This window comes from Macaca thibetana, chromosome 19 (assembly GCF_024542745.1).
Source record: "Macaca thibetana thibetana isolate TM-01 chromosome 19, ASM2454274v1, whole genome shotgun sequence".
Classification (NCBI taxonomy): Eukaryota; Metazoa; Chordata; class Mammalia; order Primates; family Cercopithecidae; genus Macaca; species Macaca thibetana.
The window spans coordinates 41720539-41739849 of NC_065596.1; the positions used below are offsets into that span (position 1 = coordinate 41720539).

General features: G+C 42.7%; 1 protein-coding gene across 3 annotated transcripts; it reads left to right on the forward strand.

The window, feature by feature from the left end:
* Nucleotide 1: 1 nt before the first annotated feature.
* On the forward strand, nt 2–18052 carry LOC126942017 (zinc finger protein 570). Of its 3 annotated transcripts, none has more exons than XM_050769052.1 (6): nt 49–112; nt 486–1932; nt 2677–2760; nt 8531–8657; nt 8989–9084; nt 16591–18052. In XM_050769052.1, exons 3-6 carry the CDS (start codon nt 2728–2730, stop codon nt 17943–17945), a joined length of 1611 nt encoding a protein of 536 aa, XP_050625009.1. In that variant the 5' UTR covers nt 49–112; nt 486–1932; nt 2677–2727; the 3' UTR covers nt 17946–18052. The 3 variants fall into 3 exon arrangements, with proteins under 3 accessions (XP_050625012.1, XP_050625009.1, XP_050625010.1); XM_050769053.1 differs by having other exon boundaries at nt 486–1851; XM_050769055.1 differs by lacking the exon at nt 486–1932 and having other exon boundaries at nt 2–72.
* The last annotated feature ends 1259 nt before the right edge of the window (nt 18053–19311 follow it).

Consider the following 19311-nt stretch of genomic DNA (forward strand, 5'->3'; position numbering starts at 1 on the left):
ACTAGAATACGGCGTGGTGAAGGTGGTGAGAGCTCAAGTGCCCGTGAAGGCCGGGTCAGCTGGAGCCTTAAGGTCCTAGCAGCGGCTAGAACAGGGAGGAGTGACGTTGTGTGTGTGACTGTATGTGTGAAACTTCGGCCATGGAATTTGGAGTTTGGGGTTTCCCAGGCGAGAGACCATGTCCAGTGACATCTGAGGTCGTGCGAATATGCGACCTTTTGTGTGACCATGGTCGCGTTTTATATTCTCGTGGCTGTTTGATTCTGACCTTGCATGTATTTGTTCTTTCTGGACTTCTCGAAGTGACAGTGTTACTGGATTTCATGACCCGGGATCGTGAGCGAAAAGTAGTGTGGCCAATCCGCCTGGATTCTAAACAGACTTGGCCTTACTAGCTGTGTCATCTCAGACTAGGTGCTTAATTTCTCCATGCCTTTAATCTTAATTTTTTTTTTTTTTTTTTTTTTTTTTTTTTTTTTTTTGAGACAAAGCCTCACTTTGTAACCCATGCTGGAGTGCTGCGGCGCGATGCTGTCTCACTGCTGCCTCGAACTCCCGGGCTCAAGCGATTCTCTGCCTCAGCCTTCCGAGTAACTGGGACTACAATCACGGGACACCCCGCCTGGCTGATTTTTTTTTTAATTCTTAGAGATGAGGTCTCACTATGTTGCCCAGGCTGGTCTCAAACTTCTGAGCTCAAGCGATCCTCCGCCTGGGCCTCACGAAGTGCTGGGGTTACAGGCAAGAGCCGCACGGGGCCGGTCTTAATACCTTTAATAAAGAGATAATAGGCCGGACGTGGTGGCTCACGCCTGTGATCCCAGCACTTTGGGTGGCCAAGGCGGACGGATCATTTGAGGTCTGGCGGTTTTTTCTCTTTTTCTTTCTTTCTTTTCTTTTTTTTAGACGGACTTTTGCTCTGTCGCTCAGGCTGGAGTGCAGTGGCGTGATCTCGGCTCACTGCAACCTCCGCCTCTCCGCCTCCCGGGTTCAGGCAGTTTTCCTGCCTCAGCCTCCTGAGTAGCTGGGACTACAGGCGCGTGCCACCACGCCCGGCTAATTCTTTTGTATTTTTATTAGAGACGGGATTCCACGATGTTGGTCAGGCTGGTCTGGAACTCCTGACCTCGTGATCTGCCCGCCTCGGCCTCCCAAAGTGCTGGGATTTCAGGCGTGAGCCACCGCGCCTGGCCAAGGGTAGCCAGTGGGAGGCCGCCAGGAGTGTAGTACGCTTGCGCAGTTTACCTCCTCGCACCCTCGCCCCCCCCCGCAACTTTTTTCGGGTATCCAGCACAATTCTAGGAATTCGCCTCCCACCCATTTTGAGTAGACGCGCCACTAGCGCGTTCCCACGCACAAACCTTTTCCCTGCGGCCAACCCGCGGTTCTCAACTCCCCGCCCTGGTTGCTAAGTGGGGTGCGCGGAGCGCTTGTGCCTACCATACCAGCCACTGTAGTGTAACGCTGGGTCCCGTCCCTGTGACCCAGCCAGGCTCGGAGCTGCAGGGAATCCGGACTTTCGGGCTCTCTGGAAGGCAGGGGAAGAGGCCAGCGTGGGAGGACCTGGTGGGGAGGGGGCAGTGTTACAAACCCTGCGCGGAGCTGCCCTGTTGCTGCCAGACCCTACGGCGCCGCGACCTTTTCTACTCCGGACTACGTTTCCCAGCTGCCCCCGCGGGAGCTGGGCCCGCGGCCCCTTTGTGTCCTCCGGGGGCGGAGGCAGCTGAGGCGCTTCTTTCCGGGCCCGTAGGGGCTGGGTTCCATCCAACTCAGGGTAGGGGTGTGATCCGAGCGAAGATTCCCCGAGCCATTGGGGCGGGAACGGGCTCTTCCCCCAGCTCTGTTCTGCAGGTAGGGAGTGGGCTGAGGAGTGGCGTGTGGTTCTCCGGAAGCTCGTCCCAGGCCCTCTGTGTGACTCCGGTGCAAGTGGAGGTTGGTACCGTAGTGCGAGGCTGTCACCGCGTGTGCCTGTCCACGTCCTGTGTGACTGGGTGCGAGGGAGTCAGTGGCACCGTGGAGTGTGAGGCTGTGAGTTGGGGGGGGAGCGGGCGAGTGTTCGCTGCCCCTTGTTGGGCCGATACCCGGGGCCTCTTTGTGACTGGGTTGTGAGACTGTCGCTTGTGATAGATACCCTGGTGTCTGAGCCTTGCCGGTATGGGAAAGGGTGCCCGTGTGAGACAGTCCATACCCATGGCCTCTGACTGTGGCGTGGGTAAGACGGTGGTTGGCACTGTAGTTTTTCAGACTCTGATTATGTGGGGCATTGAATGAGAGACTGTGTGCCACCGAGAGGCTTTTAAAGCCGGCTCAAGTCATATCAATGTGCCACCAAGTTTCAGAATCACTGATTTATTGGAGAGGAGGATTGTGGGGTCAGGTCCTCTTTTATTTGATCTTGGTGCTCTTATTTATTAGTTCTGTGTCTTTATGTGAAAGCTTACATTCCTCTGAGTCTGTATTTGTAAAACCTAGAACATCTGGTGTTAAGCTAAGGAATTGGAAAATGATTTAGGCATGAGTTAAATTGTATGCAAACAAACTCCTAGGTCTCCATTATGTTCTCTATATTGGAGGGAAGGTTGCAAGAGGAGGAAAGAGAATCGTAAAAAGTCTAGACTGGTGATTCCGGATGCTGCAAGAAAAGTCTAGTTTCTCATGTTCTTTTCCCCATCTCAGTTATCTGAGGCCACTGCCATTTCCCAAGAGAAGAGCAAGGAGGGAGAAAGAATGGCTGTTGGGCTTCTTAAAGCCATGTACCAGGTGCGTTGGTGTTTTCTCTATTTCCTGAATACCTGTCTGCTTTTCAGAACAAGCAGATACTAATTTTCCTTCTGCTGAAACGTTTCTGGGTAACCAGTCATGTCACTTATCAACACTCTCCACTGGATTCCCATCTTATTTAAGATAAATAAGATCCTTGTCTGGTCCCTGACTGTCCCTCTGACTTCATCTAATTTTTCTCACCCTGTCTTTAACTCAGTCACTCAGTTCTAGCAACACTAGCTTCCTTGTAATGTGGTGAGTACATTCTTTCTTATTCTTTTTTTTTTTTTTTGAGACATAGTCTCACTCTGTCAGCAGGCTGGAGTGGAGCGGCCGCGATATGGGCTCACTGCAACCTCCGCCTCCCGAGTTCAAACAATTCTCCTGCCTCAGCCTCCCGAGTAGCTGGGACTACAGGCACGTGCCACCAGACCCAGCTAATTTTTTGTATTTTTAGTAGAGACAGGGTTTCACCTTGTTGGCCAGGATGGTCTCGAACTCCAGACCTCAGGTGATCTGCCCGCCTCAGCCTCCCAAAGTGCTGGGATTACAGGCATGAGCTACCACACTTGGCCTGGCCAGTGAGTACATTCTTTTTGTTTGTTTGTTTGTTTGTTTTGAGACGGAATCTCTCTCTGTCCCCAGGCTGGAGTGCGGTGGCACGATCTCGGCTCACTGCAAGCTCCGCCTCCCGGGTTCACACCATTCTTCTGCCTCAGCCTCCTGAGTAGCTGGGAATACAGGCACTCGCCACCATGCCCAGCTAATTTTTTGTATTTTTAGGAGAGATGGGGTTTCACCATGTTAGCCAGGATGGTCTTGTTCTCCTGACCTCGTGATCCGCCCGCCTCAGCCTGTCAAAGTGCTGGGATTACAGGCGTGAGCCACCGTGGCTGGCTGCCAGTAAGTACATTCTTAATGCATGGCCTTGCACTTGCTATTCCCTCTGCCTGGGATACTGTTCCCTCAGATACGGATACAGACCAACTTCCTCACTCTAGTTTCTAACCAAACAACATTCATTCATTCTAATTTTTAGTAAGCACGCATTACCACTGGGTGTCACAGTGCTTAGTCCCTCATCCTGTTCTCTATCTACACTTACTACCTTGGTGATCTCATCCTGTCTCATAGCCTCAAATACCATGTATATGCCAACAACTACCAAACTGTACACAGCCCAGACCTCTCTCTTGAACTCTAGAGTTGTATACCTGACTGCCTACTTAACATCTTCATTTAGTTGCATAAGAGATATCTCAAATGCAAACATCTTACAAATGGAGTGAAACGAACCACTGGCGGTTTTGGAACATGAGTGACATGAACTGATTTTCATTTGGTAGGATCACTCTGGCTGCTACTGAGAATAAACTGAATGGGACAAGGATAGAATTAGGGAACTCAACTAGGAAACTCTTAGGTACTTCCCTAGCTCCACTGATTAAGCTAAAAATCTTCCATCAGGAAATCAGAGACTTCAAAATACATCCAGAATCAGATTACTTTTTTTTTTTTGAGATGGAGTCTTGCTCTGTCAGCCAGGCTGGAGTGTAGTGGCATGATCTCGACTCACTGCAACCCTCGCCTCTCCCTGGTTCAAGCAATTCTCTTGCCTCAGTCTCCTGAGTACAGGCATGCGCCACGACGCCCAGCTAATTTTTGTATTTTTAGTAGCAACAGGGTTTCACCATGTCGGCCAGGATGGTCTCTCTCTCTCTTGACCTTGTGATCCACCTGCCTTGGCCTCCCAAAGACGGATTATAGGCGTGAGCCACGGCATCCAGCCCAGAGTACTTTTTAGTATCACCACTGCTTCCATTATGTTCTGAACCATCATCTCTCACCTGTGTTACTGTGGTACTCTCCTAACTTCTCTCTCTACCTCCACTCTTGTTCTCTTTTAGTCTGTTCTCAGTGGAGCAGCCAAAGTGATGCTGTTAATACATAAGTTGTATGAGTTCATTATTTATAGGCAGAGGGTGGGTGGAAATGACAGAGAACATAGACAACTCTTTCAAAAAGTTTAGCTATGGCCGGGTGCGGTGGCTCAAGCCTGTAATCCCAGCACTTTGGGAGGCCGAGACGGGCGGATCACGAAGTCAGGAGATCGAGACCATCCTGGCTAACACGGTGAAACCCCATCTCTACTAAAAAATACAAAAAACTAGCCAGGTGAGGTGGCGGGCGCCTGTAGTCCCAGCTACTCGGGAGGCTAAGGCAGGAGAATGGCGTCAACCCAGGAGGTGGAGCTTGCAGTGAGCTGAGATCCGGCCACTGCACTCCAGCCTGGGCGACAGAGCTAGACTCCGCTCAAAAAAAAAAGTTTAGCTATAAGAGGAGAGAGCCGGACGTGGTAGCTCACTCCTGTAATCCCAGCACTTTGGGAGGCCAAGGCGGGCGGATCACCTGAGGTGAGGGAGTTCGAGACCAGTCAGACCAACATGCGGAAACCCCATCTTTACTAAAAACACAAAAAATTAGCCAGGTGTGGTGGCACATGCCTATAATCCCAGCTACTCGGGAGGCTGAGGCAGGAGAATCACTTGAACCTCGGAAGTGGAGGTTGCAATGAACTGAGATTGTGCCATTGCACTCCAGCCTGGGCAACAAGAGCAAAACTCTGTCTCAAAAAAAAAAAAAAAAAAAAAAAAAAAGAAGGAGAGAAATGGGTGGTAACTGAAGGAGAAAGTCATAATTGACAAAGTTTCAGAAAGATGGATATATGTTGCCAGGCTGATACTAAAGATTCAGTAGAAAGGGAGATTTGAAGATGAATAGAGAAAAGGGAATTGCTGGAACAATGTGCTTAAGTAGGTAAGAGGAGCTAAATGTTTGGCCTTTTCTAGGAAAGTGGGTTGTTCAGTTATAGGAATAAGGGCATGTTAGGGTGTAGAAGCACAGGTGCAGGTGGATGTGTAGATGTGGTGGGAGTTTGTGGGAATTATCTTTCAATGGGTTTTGTTTTCTCAGAGAAAAAGTAAGATTGTCAGCTGAGAGTGAGCATGGGGAAGGAGATCTTGAAGGTGTGAGGAGAGAGGGGATAGTATCAAATGGTCATTTAGCAGAGTGAAGGGATGAATGGACTAGGGAAATGTATCATGCAGCATTTCGGCCCACTTGAGGTTAAGTGATCATGAATTTAAAGTGATACTAATTTGCATGGTTGGTATGATTTTCTCCAGCAGAGTTCAGCTATGCAGGGTACAGGCACAGAGTAAGCAGAAAGATGGCTGCAGTTTAACCAAGTGAGTACAGTTAACTGAGAGAGGGGCAGGGAAGGCAAGGGCATATGCAGGGGGTGATTATAACAGATGGTTGTGCTGGGAAGTGAGGGTACTCAGGGATGAGGAACAGTGAAAAAGTGGTAAAAAGTGGTAAGAACAATAAATTGTACTTCTCCAGAATTTGACTTCTGGTGGAGTCAAGAAACTATCCAGTTTGGGGTACCACAGGGCAACAGTTGAGATATAGGAGGTGGAAGTCAGAGTGGGGTAATTGAGGTTATGAAGGGTTTGGTATTGACTGGTACTGACAAGGTCTGGGTTATGACCATGGAAATGAATGACTGTAGAAGCGTAGAGGATAAGACTATTCCAGGATAGAGGGGTCAGAGAACTAAGAGGCCAGGTTGTAGGGAGTATTATTTATGTGGATATCGAAGTGACCAAAGAATGATAGGAATGGCATTGAAGAGAGTGACAGTGAGTCAGATGCTGAAGAATTTAAGGAATGACAGAGAACTGGTATCTATCAGGAATTAGTAGATACCTATCACAAGGAAGGATTGTGATTGACACATTCTAATTTCATGAGGTTTAAAACTAGATGTCTTTTAGGGAGGAGGAAATATTTTGGAAACAAGAGCAAAGAGGTGACCTGCCTCACCTTCAAGTGCTGTGGTACAAGGAATGTGGGGAAGAAAACATTCATCAGTGACAGGGCGTTAGGGGAAGTCATCCTCTCAGCTGGAAGCCATGTTTCTTTAAGGGCAAAAAGAAAACAGGAAAAAGTGGGAACTGTAGTTTTGCTTCAGACTGGTTTGATGATAATTGTGAATGGATTTTGAAACCAAGTATTATCATTTGTTAGGGGTCAAATATTTTAAGATCAGAATGTAAACTCCTGTATTGACATAGAAATTATTTTTGTTGACTATAAAGCATCAGTGGAAAGTATATATGTCGTATATAAATATTTATACATTGTATGTATTTATATAAGCTAAGGAAAACAGGAAGCATTGTTAACAGGAGCAGAGAGGGAGAGATTTGCCTACTTCCTATAATTAAGTGAAAAAAAAGGTTACTGAGTGTTGAACTTGAAGAATTTTGCTTCTGTAGAGGTAGTTTGTTTTGTTTTGTTTTGTTTTTGAGACAAAGTGTTGCTGTGTTGCCTAGGCTAGAGTGCAGTGGCACAATCTCAGCTCACCGCAACCTCTGCCTCCCAGATTCAAGCGATTCTCCTGCCTCAGCCTCCCGAGTACTGGGGATTATAGGTGCTATAATATATAGCACCTATAAAATATAAAATATATATAAAATATAGCTAATTTTTATATTTTTAATAGAGACAGGGTTTTACCATGTTGGCCAGGCTGTTCTGGAACTCCTGACCTCAAGTGATCCACCCGCCTTGGCCTCCCGAGTGCTGGGATTACAGGTGTGAGCCACCTCACCCAGCCTAGAGACAGTTTCTTTAACTGTAACAAAATTGTGTCAAATGCAAAAAGTTGCATTGCCAGGTTCACATCTTTTAATTTTGTAAAAAATTAATACATACACATATAATGAATGTTTGTTTCATCAGCAAGTGGTCACATTATAGAAACCTGGAATCCAACAGCATCACAGCAGCACGTTTTGTTTTGTTTTGTTTTGTTTTGTTTTAGATGGAGTCTCGCCCTGTTGCCCAGGTTGGAGTGCAGTGGCACAATCTTGGCTCACTGCAACCTCTGCCTCCTGGGTTCAAGCGATTCTCCTGCCTCAGCCTCCGGAGTAGCTGGGACTACAGGCACACACCACCACGCCTGGCTAATTTTTGTATTTTTAGTAGAGACAGCATTTCACCATATTGGCCAGGCTGGTCGCGAACTCCTGACCTCAGGTGATCCACCCACCTCGCCCTCCCAAAGTGCTGGGATTACAGGCATGAGCCCAGCTCAGTATCAAGTTTTTAAGAACTTTCTCTAACCCCTATAGGCGGAAGCAATATTATGAGTAGAACACCCATTTCTTTACACAAAATTTTGAGAACTCTGCATTAAAGTATTTGAATTTTAATGGAATTGATGCTCTGCTCTGCTTGGTTTGGTACAGTTGTCAGAGATACAGCGAACACTTTCTGGGATTATTTTTGATCCCTTTCTAGCTTCTTGAAATTTTCTTCAAGCCACTCATTGATTAATTCAACTTAGTCAATATTTGAATACTTCAGGTGTGCCAGATTCTATTCTGTACCTGGGGATAAAGCAGTGACCAAAGCCAAAACATAATCTGCCCTCATGGAGCTTAAATTTTAGTTGAGGAGGGTGAAGAACGGGCAATGATTAAAATAATTAAGTGCTGTGGAGGGTTAGGGAATTGGGGTTGAAGCATTACTATTTTATACTGGAATAATCTGAGACATACAAAGGCCCTGAGTACAAATATGGTAACATGGTTACATATTTGAGAATGTAATATCAGAGAGGGCCCAGTGTGCCTAGGGCAGAGGAAATGAGGTGAATATGGTAAGAGATAAGGTTCTTTCATTTATTTCATTTCAGGAGTTGGTGACCTTCAGAGATGTGGCTGTAGACTTCTCCCAAGAAGAATGGGATTGTCTGGATTCTTCTCAAAGACACCTATATAGTAATGTGATGCTGGAGAACTACAGGATCTTAGTATCACTGGGTAAGGATATCTTCTTGCAAAATTCAGCTTCTGCTCAAAAGGGGCTCTTTGCTACCACTATTGTGAATTTTTGGATAACATCTGCAAAGTTTGGCTGAATGTCTGCTGCCGATGCCAAACGAATGGGTTAGTGTTTGTGGATTTGGCAGTGAACATATTCTTGGCCTATGCCTGAAGCTTCATCTTCCTTATCCTTCTAATACATGTCCTTTACACATTTCTCTTTTTTGCTTACTGTAAACTCCCTTTTCCCCGATGATCTAAGGATTGAATGTGAGTTCTGGAATATCCACAGCATGACCAAATTCTACTTTTTTTTCATATATTGCAGGACTTTGCTTTTCCAAACCAAGTGTGATATTATTGTTGGAACAAGGAAAAGCACCCTGGATGGTGAAGAGAGAGCTGACAAAAGGCTTGTGCTCAGGTTAGTGAAGAGGAAATTGGCAAAAATCTTTGCACGTGACAGCTCAGCTTGACTCAAAGGTATCACCTCTTCACTCTTCAGGCTTCCAAATTCTTCTCAGATGTTCTAGGTCTTTATAAAAATTTGGGGCCATTTAGGATGTTCTCCCACATTTCTTATTTTTAATTATTTCACTTCTCTCACTTTCCTATCTCCTTTCTAGTAAGTCCCATTCCCTCTCAGTTTCATAAGCCTCTCAGTCTTTAAAAAATCTTTTACTAGTCTTACAAACTTTTTTTTTTTTTTTTGAGATGGAGTCTCGCTCTGTCACCCAAGCTGGAGTGCAGTGGTGTGATCTCGGCTCACCACAACCCCTGCCTCCCAGGTTCAAGTGATTCTCCTGCCTCAGCCTCCCGAGGAGCTGGGATTACAGGCACACACCACCACGCCCAGCTAATTTTTGTACTTTTAATAGAGACAGGGTTTCTCCACGTTAGGCTGGTCTCAAACTCCTGACCTCACGTGATCTGCCTGCCTCGGCCTTCCAAAGTGCTGGGATTACAGGCATGAGCCACTGCACCTGGCATCTTACAAATTTTTGAGCTCTACAGAGCATCAGAAGTGTAGGCAGTCTTGGGGACCTGAAGCATCTGATGCTATCTCCAGGTAGATAGAGCTGAGGTAGAGGACACCCACTGCAGAATTCATTGCTTGCTATCCCAGAGTGCTGGGATTACAGACGTGAGCCACCGCACACAGCCTGTAGCTTATGTTTTTGATACTTTAAGAAACCTATGTTCTGAGTTCATATAGATATCCGAAAATAGTCTTTTAAAGATTGTCCTTTTATATCTAGGTCCGTAATCCAATTGGAACTTATTTTTGAGGATTATGTTAAATAAGAATTTAATTTCTGTATCTTGGCCGGGCGCGGTGGCTCAAGCCTGTAATCCCAGCACTTTGGGAGGCCGAGACGGGCACGAGGTCACAAGATCAAGACCATCCTGGCTAACACGGTGAAACCCCGTCTCTACTAAAAAATACAAAAAACTAGCCGGGTGAGGTGGCGGGCGCCTGTAGTCTCAGCTACTCGGGAGGCTGAGGCAGGAGAATGGCGTGAACCCGGGAGGCGGAGCTTGCAGTGAGCTGAGATCTGGCCACTGCACTCCAGCCTGGGCGACAGAATGAGACTCTGTCTCAAAAAAAAAAAGAATTTAATTTCTGTCCCAGAGATATATATATATATATATATTTTTTTTTTTTTTTTTTTTTTTTGAGACAGAGTCTTGCTCTGTCGCCCAGGCTGGGGTGCAGTGGCCGGATCTCAGCTCACTGCAAGCTCCGCCTCCCGGGTTTAGACCATTCTCCTGCCTCAGCCTCCCGAGTAGCTGGGACTACAGGCGCCCGCCACCTCGCCCGGCTAGTTTTTTGTATTTTTTAGTAGAGACGGGGTTTCACCGTGTTAGCCAGGATGGTCTCGATCTCCTGACCTCGTGATCCGCCCGTCTCGGCCTCCCAAAGTGCTGGGATTACAGGCTTGAGCCACCGCGCCCGGCCCCAGATATTTTTTAAATAAATGCTCCCTCTGCCTGTTTTCCTGAATGTTACCTCTTAATATATCAAGTTTTAGTCTTTTTATGGTTGTAACTTTAAACTTTATTCAATTTCATTGATCTCTTTTTCTTTATACTAGTACCACACTATCTTAATAAAAATAGTTTCTTAGAACGATAATTATCTGCTAGGGAACATCTCTACAGCTTGTTTAAATTCTTTAGAATTTCTTGTTTGCCTTTTGGCCATCAATATAAAGTTTAGGGTCAACTTGTAAATTTTGATCAGAAAACAACACAATGCTGTTAAGTTTTGATTCCAATTTTAAGTTTTAATTCAAATTTTATTCTGTAATCAATTCTGGAAATTTAAAAAATTCATTAACATGGTATAGCTCTCCATTTATTTAGGATTTTTTACTTTTTTCAATGTTTTATAATTTTCTCCAAAAAAGGCTATGCACATCTTCTGTTAGATTAATTGTAAACATTAAACATATTAAATTGCTGTGTTAAATGTTATCTATATTTTCTGTTTGTTGCTCATATATAGAAATGAAGTTAACTTTATATACATTGATCTTATATCCAGCAACCTTGCCAATCTCTCCTGTTAATACTAATATTTTTAGATATGTTTGGATTTTATGTATGAGTAGACATGTTTGTGAATAATGGCAATTTCTTCATTTTCAATTCTTATAGCTTAATTTCTTTTTCTGTTGCCTTTGTTGTATCTCCAGTATAATATGAATCGAAGTTGTGATAACAGGCATTCTTGTCCACTTCTGGTCTTAATAAGAATACTTTAATATTTTGTTTTTTGATAATTGTGATGTTTAAAAGTTTTTGGTACATACCCTTTCATTCCTGTTTGCTAGAGTTTCATTGTGGAAAGCTTTTGAGTTTTACCAAATGTTTTTCTCCATCTGTAGGTGATTTTACCTCTTACCAGGTTTTAGTTTTTCACCTCTTAATGTGGTAATTTACAGACATTTTCAAATGTTAAACCAACATTGCATTCCCAAGATAAACCCATCTTTATATCTTTTCCATTTTTTGCTAGTTACTATTTGCCAGTGTTTTGTTTGGGTGTTTTGCATCTGTATTTATTAATTTGGCCTTCAGTTTTCCCTTCTTGTCAGATTTCAGAATCAAGGTTGATTATTCTCGTAAATTCTCTTTTTCTTCTTTAGAAACATTTGTGAAAAATAAAAATTATTTGTTTTTTGAATGTTTGGTAGAACTTTGTTCATCTTGGCCTGGAATTTTTATTGTTAAAAGAATTTAAACTAATCATTCAATTTGATATGTTCTAAAATTCTAGATTTTCTATTTCTCCTGGAGTCAATTAGGGTATTTTTTTCTAAATATTTTTAGTTTTGATGTAAGTTTCCAAACTTATTAGATGAAGTTGTCCATTATTTTTCTAGTTCTCAATGATCTCTTGATCCATGAATTATTTAGAAGTTTGAAATTGAAGGCTTTTGTTTGGTACTTGTTTAATTGCATGATGGTTAGAGAATGGGATCTCTTTAATATACATTTTTTGAAAGTATTTTGAGACTTGCTTTATTTCTTAGGGCTAGTTTTGGTGAATATTCTATGTGTCCTTGAATATAACATGTATTTTCTGTTTATTGAATACAGTGTTTGATATATGCTCATTAGATTAAGCTCATTAACTGTGCTGGTCAAATCTGTGTCCTTATGGATTTTTAAAAAATATCTTTGAGCAATCAGTTACTGGGAGACATGTTAAAGAAACTTTTACTCTGGTGGTAAATCATAAATTTTTTTCTCATAATTGTAACAGCAGATTTTTTGTATTTTGAAGGTATTTTATTTGGTCATATGTTTTTAGAATGTTTTCTTTTTCTAGTGAATTTTTTCTTATGTTATTGTTACTCTCTTTAAATCTCGTGATTATCTGATTAAGCAAAAAAGTTCACTTAATATTGTTATAGCTTTATTTGCCTTTTGTTAATATTTACTTGATGTAGTTTTTTTCTACTCCTTTATTCTCTGACCTTGCCATGTGTTTCTCTTATAAGCAGTATTTGGATAAACATTTTTTTAAATCCAGTCTGATAACCTTTATCTTTTAACCAAATGATGGTGGTCTATTAAATGTTTTGGTACTGTTAATAGACTTGGATTTATTTTCCACTGTCTCACTTTCTTTTAGAAATTGTACCTTTTCAAATTTTTCTTGTTTCTTGGTTTTTCTCCATATCCTAATTTGAATGATATACAATCTATTTCTATTCTGTACTGGTTACCTTAGAAAATCTAACATTTATGGCTGGGTGTGGTGGCTCACGCCTGTAATCCCAACACTTTGGGAGGCTGAGGCGGGCGGATCACGAGGTCAAGAAATCGAGACCAGCGTGGCCGACATGGTGAAACCCCATCTCTACTAAAAATACAAAAATTAGCTGGGCATGGTGGCGTGCGCCTACAGTTCCAGCTACTCCGGAGGCTGAGGCAGGAGATTCACTTGAACCCAGGAGGCGGAGGTTGCAGTGAGCCGAGATGGCGCCACTGCACTCCAGCCTGGGCAACAAGAGCAAAACTCCATCTCAAAAAAAAAAAATACAAGAACCTTAGACTGTCTTAACTTACCCTCATTTCAGTTATTCCTTGTTTTTCTTCAATGCCATAAACTATTATTTTGCTTTATGAAGTTATATAATAGACCATTATTACATTTAGTGTTGTTTAGATTTATCCACTTTTGGCTAGGTGCGGTGGCTTATGGCTGTAATCCCAGCACTTTGGGAGGCCAAGGCAGGTGGATCACTTGAGTCCAGGAGTTTGAGACCAGCCTGGGCAACATGGTAAAACCCCGTCTCTACAAAATGCAAAAATTAGCTGGGTATGGGGGTGTGTGCCTGTAGTTCCAGTTACTTGGGAGGCTGAGGTGGGAGGATTGCTTGAGCCCAGGAGTTCAAGGCTGCAGTGAGCTGAGAATGTGGCACTGCACTACAATCTGGGTGACAAAGCAAGGTTCTGTCTCAAAAAAAAAAAAAAAAAAAAAAAAAAAATTCACATTTGTCATTTTCCTTGTTCACCATTCTATCCCAGAACTTTTTCCTGAAGTAATTTCCTTATAAATATTTTAGAGATATACTATTCATATAAACGTATATTGTTGTTTTGTTCATTTATATGTTAGTTTTGCTGTCATACATACAAGAACCTTTCCTTGTCAGTCATAGATTGACAGATTTTTTAATTTTTTTGAGACAGAGTCTTGCACTGTCGCCTGGGCTGGAGTGCAGTGGCATGATCTCGACTTACCGCAACCTCCCCATACCGGGTTCAGGCAATTCTCCTGCCTCAGCCTCCCGAGTAGCTGGGATTACAGGCGCGCGCCACCATGCCCATCTGATTTTTTGTATTTTTAGTAGAGACGGGGGTTTCACTATGTTGGCCAGGATGGTCTCAAACTCCTGACCTGGTGATCCACCCGCCTCAGCCTCCCAAAGTGCTGGGATTACACACGTGAGCCACTGTGCCCGGCAACAGATTATTTTTATGAGTGCTTTAAAGATATCATTCCATGCTTTTCTGGCTTCTGTTCTTGCTTTTGAAAAGTCAGTTTTCTTAATATATTCTTCCTTGCAACTTTCAAGAACTTTCTTCTTGCCCTGGTTATTCTACATTTTCAATGTGATGTATCTAGATGTCAATTTCAGCTGCTATACTTGGGATTTATTGTGATTTTTTTTTATCTGACCATTAATGGACTCTGGGTAATTATCAGCTATTATCTCTTCACATATGGTCACTTTCCCATTCTCTGTGTTTGTTTTTCCTAAAACTCCAGTTAGATGTGCCTAAGACCAAACTCACCAGGGATAAATTGATGCTCTCAGCTTCAGTTCCACCTTACTTACTTGAAAGTGCCTTCTAGAGTCTGTTTAATCTTTGAGAGTTTACCTTAGTTTCCTGCCAGCTTGGTAATGCAGCTAAAAGAAAGTTTTTCTATTTCTACAAAATCATAAGCTTTTTTGTACCAGGAAGATTTGTCGTTATAAAACTAGTCTGCTATATTGCCGGACTACTTTAGGTACCTCATATAAGTGGAATCATACAATATTGGTCCTTTTGTGACTGGCTTATTTCACTTACTGTAATGTCCTCAAATTATATCTGTATTATAGCATATGTCAGAATTTCCTCCTTGTTTAAGGCTGAATAATCTATTGTATGTATATACCACATTTTGTGTTGACTTCATGGAATAGCAACCAGCTGTTACTGCTCTACTCAAACCATTTCAGTGGGTCTCCATCTGTGTTAGGCCGTTCTTGCACTGCTATAAAGAAATATAATACCTGAGACTGGGTAATTTCTATGAAAAGAGGTTTAATTAGCTGTCAGTTCTGTAGGCTGTACAGGAAGCATAGTGGCATCTTCTTCCGAGGAGGTCTCAGGTAGCTTCCAATTATGGCAGAAGGTGAACAGAGAGCAGGCACATCACTTGGCAAAAGCCAGGAGCGTATGGGGGGAGGTGGCACACACTTTTAAAGGACCAGATCTCATGAGAATTCCCTCACTATCATGACCATACCAACAGGATGATACTAAACCATTCATGAGGACTCCACCCCCATGATCCAGTCACCTCCCACCAGGCCCCACCTCCAACACTGAGGATTACATTTCAACATGAGATTTGGATGGAACTGTATTACCATGTGTTACGGTTTGACTCTGTGTCCCCATCCAAATCTCATCCTGAATTGTAATCCCCATGTGTTGAGGGAGGGACATGGTGGGAAGTGATTGGATGGGGGCAATTTACCCCATGCTGTTCTCATGCTAGTGAGGAAGTTCTCATGAGACCTGATGGTTTCAAAGTGGCAGTTTCTCCTGCTTGCTCTCTCTGTCTCTCTCTCTCTGTCTCTCTCTCTCTCTCCCTCTCCCTCTCTCCCTTTCTCCCTCTCTCTCTCTCTCTCCTTCTCTCCTGCCACCTTGTAAAGAAGGTGCCTGCTTCCCCTTCACCTTCTGCCATGATTGTAAGTTTCCCGAGGCCTTCTCAGCCATGCAGAACTGTGAGTCGATTAACCCTCTTTTGTTTATAAATTACCCAGTCTCAGGTAGTGTCTTTATAACAACGTGAAAACAAACTAATACACTCTCCCTCTCAGAGTAAAAGCCAAATTCCCTTCGAAGGCCTGTGAAGCTTAAATAATCTCATTACCTTTTACCTGCTGACTTTATATCCTGCTACTCACTCTATAGCCACACTGGCCTTCTTGATATTCCCCAGACATAGTAGACATGCTTCTACTTTTGGGACTTTGAACCAGCTGCTACCTCTTCCCTGAATGCTTTTTCCCCAGAGACTTGAATGACTGACTGACTTCTTCACTTTCTTCAAATCTTTGCTTAAATGTTAACTTATTAATGATTCCTAGCTCTAATTTCATCAGTACCCATGACATCCCCTACCCTGATTTTCTTCCTCTGAAGCACTTAGTATCTTCTAACATAAAATGAAATTTACTTATTTATCACTTATTTTCTGTCTCTTCTAAGAAAATAACATCCTTGAAGGTAATGATCTTTGTTTTGTGATATTAAAAGCATCAGAATAGTATCTGGCAAAAGGTAAATATTTGTTCAATGAATGTTCTTGAATGAAGCAGCTAAAAGAGTGGAGACTATTTCAGTGTCTATTTTATTAACACAGGCATAAAATTGTAACCAGCTCTGACCACATCTCTAATTTCTTCCTGCCCTGAGATTTACTGATTTTTCTTTTATAACTCTAATTATTTCTTCTTAGGTTTCTGTATGACCTGTTTTCAGTTTCTCTTCTTGTATACTTCAGAACTGCAAAAGCCAATGTTCCTGTGGGTTTTGCTATTTAATTCACATATTTTACTTTACAGATGTACTTTCTTAAATATACTTTCTGATACTCAAAGAGGAGACATTTTTTCTTATTATTACTTTTCAGGCTGGGAGCCTATATGTGAGACTGAAGAATTAACCCCAAAGCAGGACTTTTATGAAGAACATCAATCCCAGAAGATAATAGAAACACTTACAAGCTATAACCTTGAATACTCCAGTTTGAAAGAAGAGTGGAAATGTGAGGGCTATTTTGAAAGGCAACCAGGGAATCAGAAGGCGTGTTTCAAGGAAGAGATAATCACTCATGAAGAACCCCTTGTTGATGAAAGAGAACAAGAATATAAATCTTGGGGAAGTTTTCATCAGAACCCACTGCTTTGTACACAAAGGATAATCCCCAAAGAGGAGAAAGTACATAAACATGACACACAAAAGAGAAGCTTTAAAAAAAATTTAATGGCTATTAAGCCCAAGAGTGTCTGTGCAGAGAAGAAACTTTTGAAATGTAATGACTGCGAAAAAGTCTTCAGCCAGAGTTCATCCCTTACTCTTCATCAAAGAATTCATACTGGAGAGAAACCCTATAAATGTATAGAGTGTGGAAAAGCCTTCAGCCAGAGATCAAATCTTGTTCAGCATCAGAGGATTCACACTGGAGAAAAACCCTATGAATGTAAGGAATGTAGGAAAGCCTTCAGTCAGAATGCACATCTAGTTCAACATCTGCGAGTTCATACTGGAGAAAAACCTTATGAATGTAAGGTATGTCGAAAAGCCTTCAGTCAGTTTGCCTACCTTGCTCAACACCAGAGAGTTCATACAGGAGAGAAACCCTACGAATGTATCGAATGTGGGAAAGCTTTTAGCAACAGATCATCCATTGCTCAACACCAGAGAGTTCATACAGGAGAGAAACCCTATGAATGTAATGTCTGTGGGAAAGCATTTAGCCTTCGTGCATACCTTACAGTACATCAGAGAATACATACTGGAGAGAGACCCTATGAATGTAAGGAATGTGGGAAGGCCTTCAGCCAGAATTCACACCTTGCTCAACATCAGAGAATTCATACTGGAGAAAAGCCTTATAAGTGTCAGGAATGTAGAAAAGCATTCAGCCAGATTGCCTACCTTGCTCAGCATCAAAGAGTTCATACTGGAGAGAAACCCTATGAATGTATCGAATGTGGGAAGGCTTTTAGCAATGACTCATCCCTTACTCAACATCAGCGAGTTCATACTGGAGAGAAACCTTACGAATGTACTGTTTGTGGAAAGGCTTTTAGTTACTGTGGATCCCTTGCCCAACATCAGAGAATTCATACTGGAGAGAGACCCTATGAATGTAAGGAATGCAAAAAAACCTTCAGGCAGCATGCACACCTTGCTCATCACCAGAGAATTCACATTGGGGAGTCACTGTCACCACCCAACCCAGTCAATCACCAAGTCCTATAGATCCTGAGTCCTAAATGTTTCTAGAATTTGTACTCTTTTTTATCTTTAAAGTTGTCACCTTGGTCCGATTCATCTCACTCTGATTACTAATATAGCTTTCAAACAGGTCTTCCTGTATTTATTTTTGCTACCTTTAAGTCCATTTCCCACAATGCACTCAAACTGATCTTTTTTTCTTTCTTTTTAAAACTTTTTTTTTTATTTTTGAGACAATGTCTTGCTCTGTTGCCCAGGCTGGAGTGCAGTGGGATGATCTCAGCTCACTGCAACCTCTGACTCCCAGCCTCCGCCTCCAGGGTTCAAGCAATTCTTGTGCCTCAGCCTCCCGAGTAGCTGGGACTACAGACATGCACCACCATGCCTGGCTAATTTTTGTATTTTTTAGTAGAGATGGGGTTTTGCCATGTTGGCCAGGCTGGTCTTGAACTCCTGATCTCAAGGAATCTGTCTGTCTCGGCCTCCCAAAGTGCCTGGATTACAGGCATAAGCCACCACGCCCAGCCTCTAACTGTTCTTTTCAAAGTATAAGAAACAACATATGGGCTGGGCACAGTGGCTCACACCTGTAATCTCAACACTTGGGGAGGCCGAGGTGGGCGGATCACCTGAGGTCAGGAGTTTGAGACTAAAATGGCGAAAGCCCATCTGTACTAAAAATACAAAATTAGCCAGGCATGGTGGTGCACACTTGTAATCCCAGCTACTCTGGAGGCTGAGGCAGGAGCTTCACTTGAACCCGGGAGGCAGAGGTTGCAGTGAGCTGAGATGGCACCATTGCACTCCAACCTGGGCAATAAGAGCAAACTCCATCTCAAAAAAAAAAAAAACAGAAAAGAAAACACATATTACTATCTCCAGTTAAAACTTTTTTTTTTTTTTTGCTTGTTATTGTTCTTAGACTAATATTCACAGCCTTTAAAATTGTCTGCGAGGCTTTTTGTTATTTGGTTCTTACACACCATTCAGCCTTATTTTATTCCAGTCTTCTTCTTTGGGCACTAGGCACTTCCCAGGACGAAGAGCTTAGATTCTGGAAAATCATAGCTCCAACACTACTATGGCATTGTGTGACTTTGAGCGATTTGCTTATCTAAACCTCAGGGTTTTCTTTAAATCTTAAAATAGGAATAATACAGGATACTGTACTGTAGAAATGTTAGTATTAAGTGAAAGTGTCTGTTGTAGACTGGTGCATATTAAATGAGAAATTTGCATGTAAAGTATTTCATATAGTCTGTCAAATATAGCAGATATTCAATAAAGGATAATAGCTAACATATACTGAGTGCCCACTACACATCAGGCACTGTCTTACATATTCTACATATATTAACTTACATACTCTACATATATCATTTACTCCTCA

What these genes read in the sequence shown, in the direction of transcription:
- LOC126942017 (XM_050769055.1), top strand. Translation starts at nt 2,728, where the DNA reads ATGGCTGTTGGGCTTCTTAAAGCCATGTACCAG. An exon ending in TTCTTAAAGCCATGTACCAG is followed by an intron (nt 2,761 to 8,530) that starts GTGCGTTGGTGT and finishes ATTTCATTTCAG; the next exon opens with GAGTTGGTGACCTTCAGAGA. An exon ending in GACAAAAGGCTTGTGCTCAG is followed by an intron (nt 9,085 to 16,590) that starts GTTAGTGAAGAG and finishes ATTACTTTTCAG; the next exon opens with GCTGGGAGCCTATATGTGAG.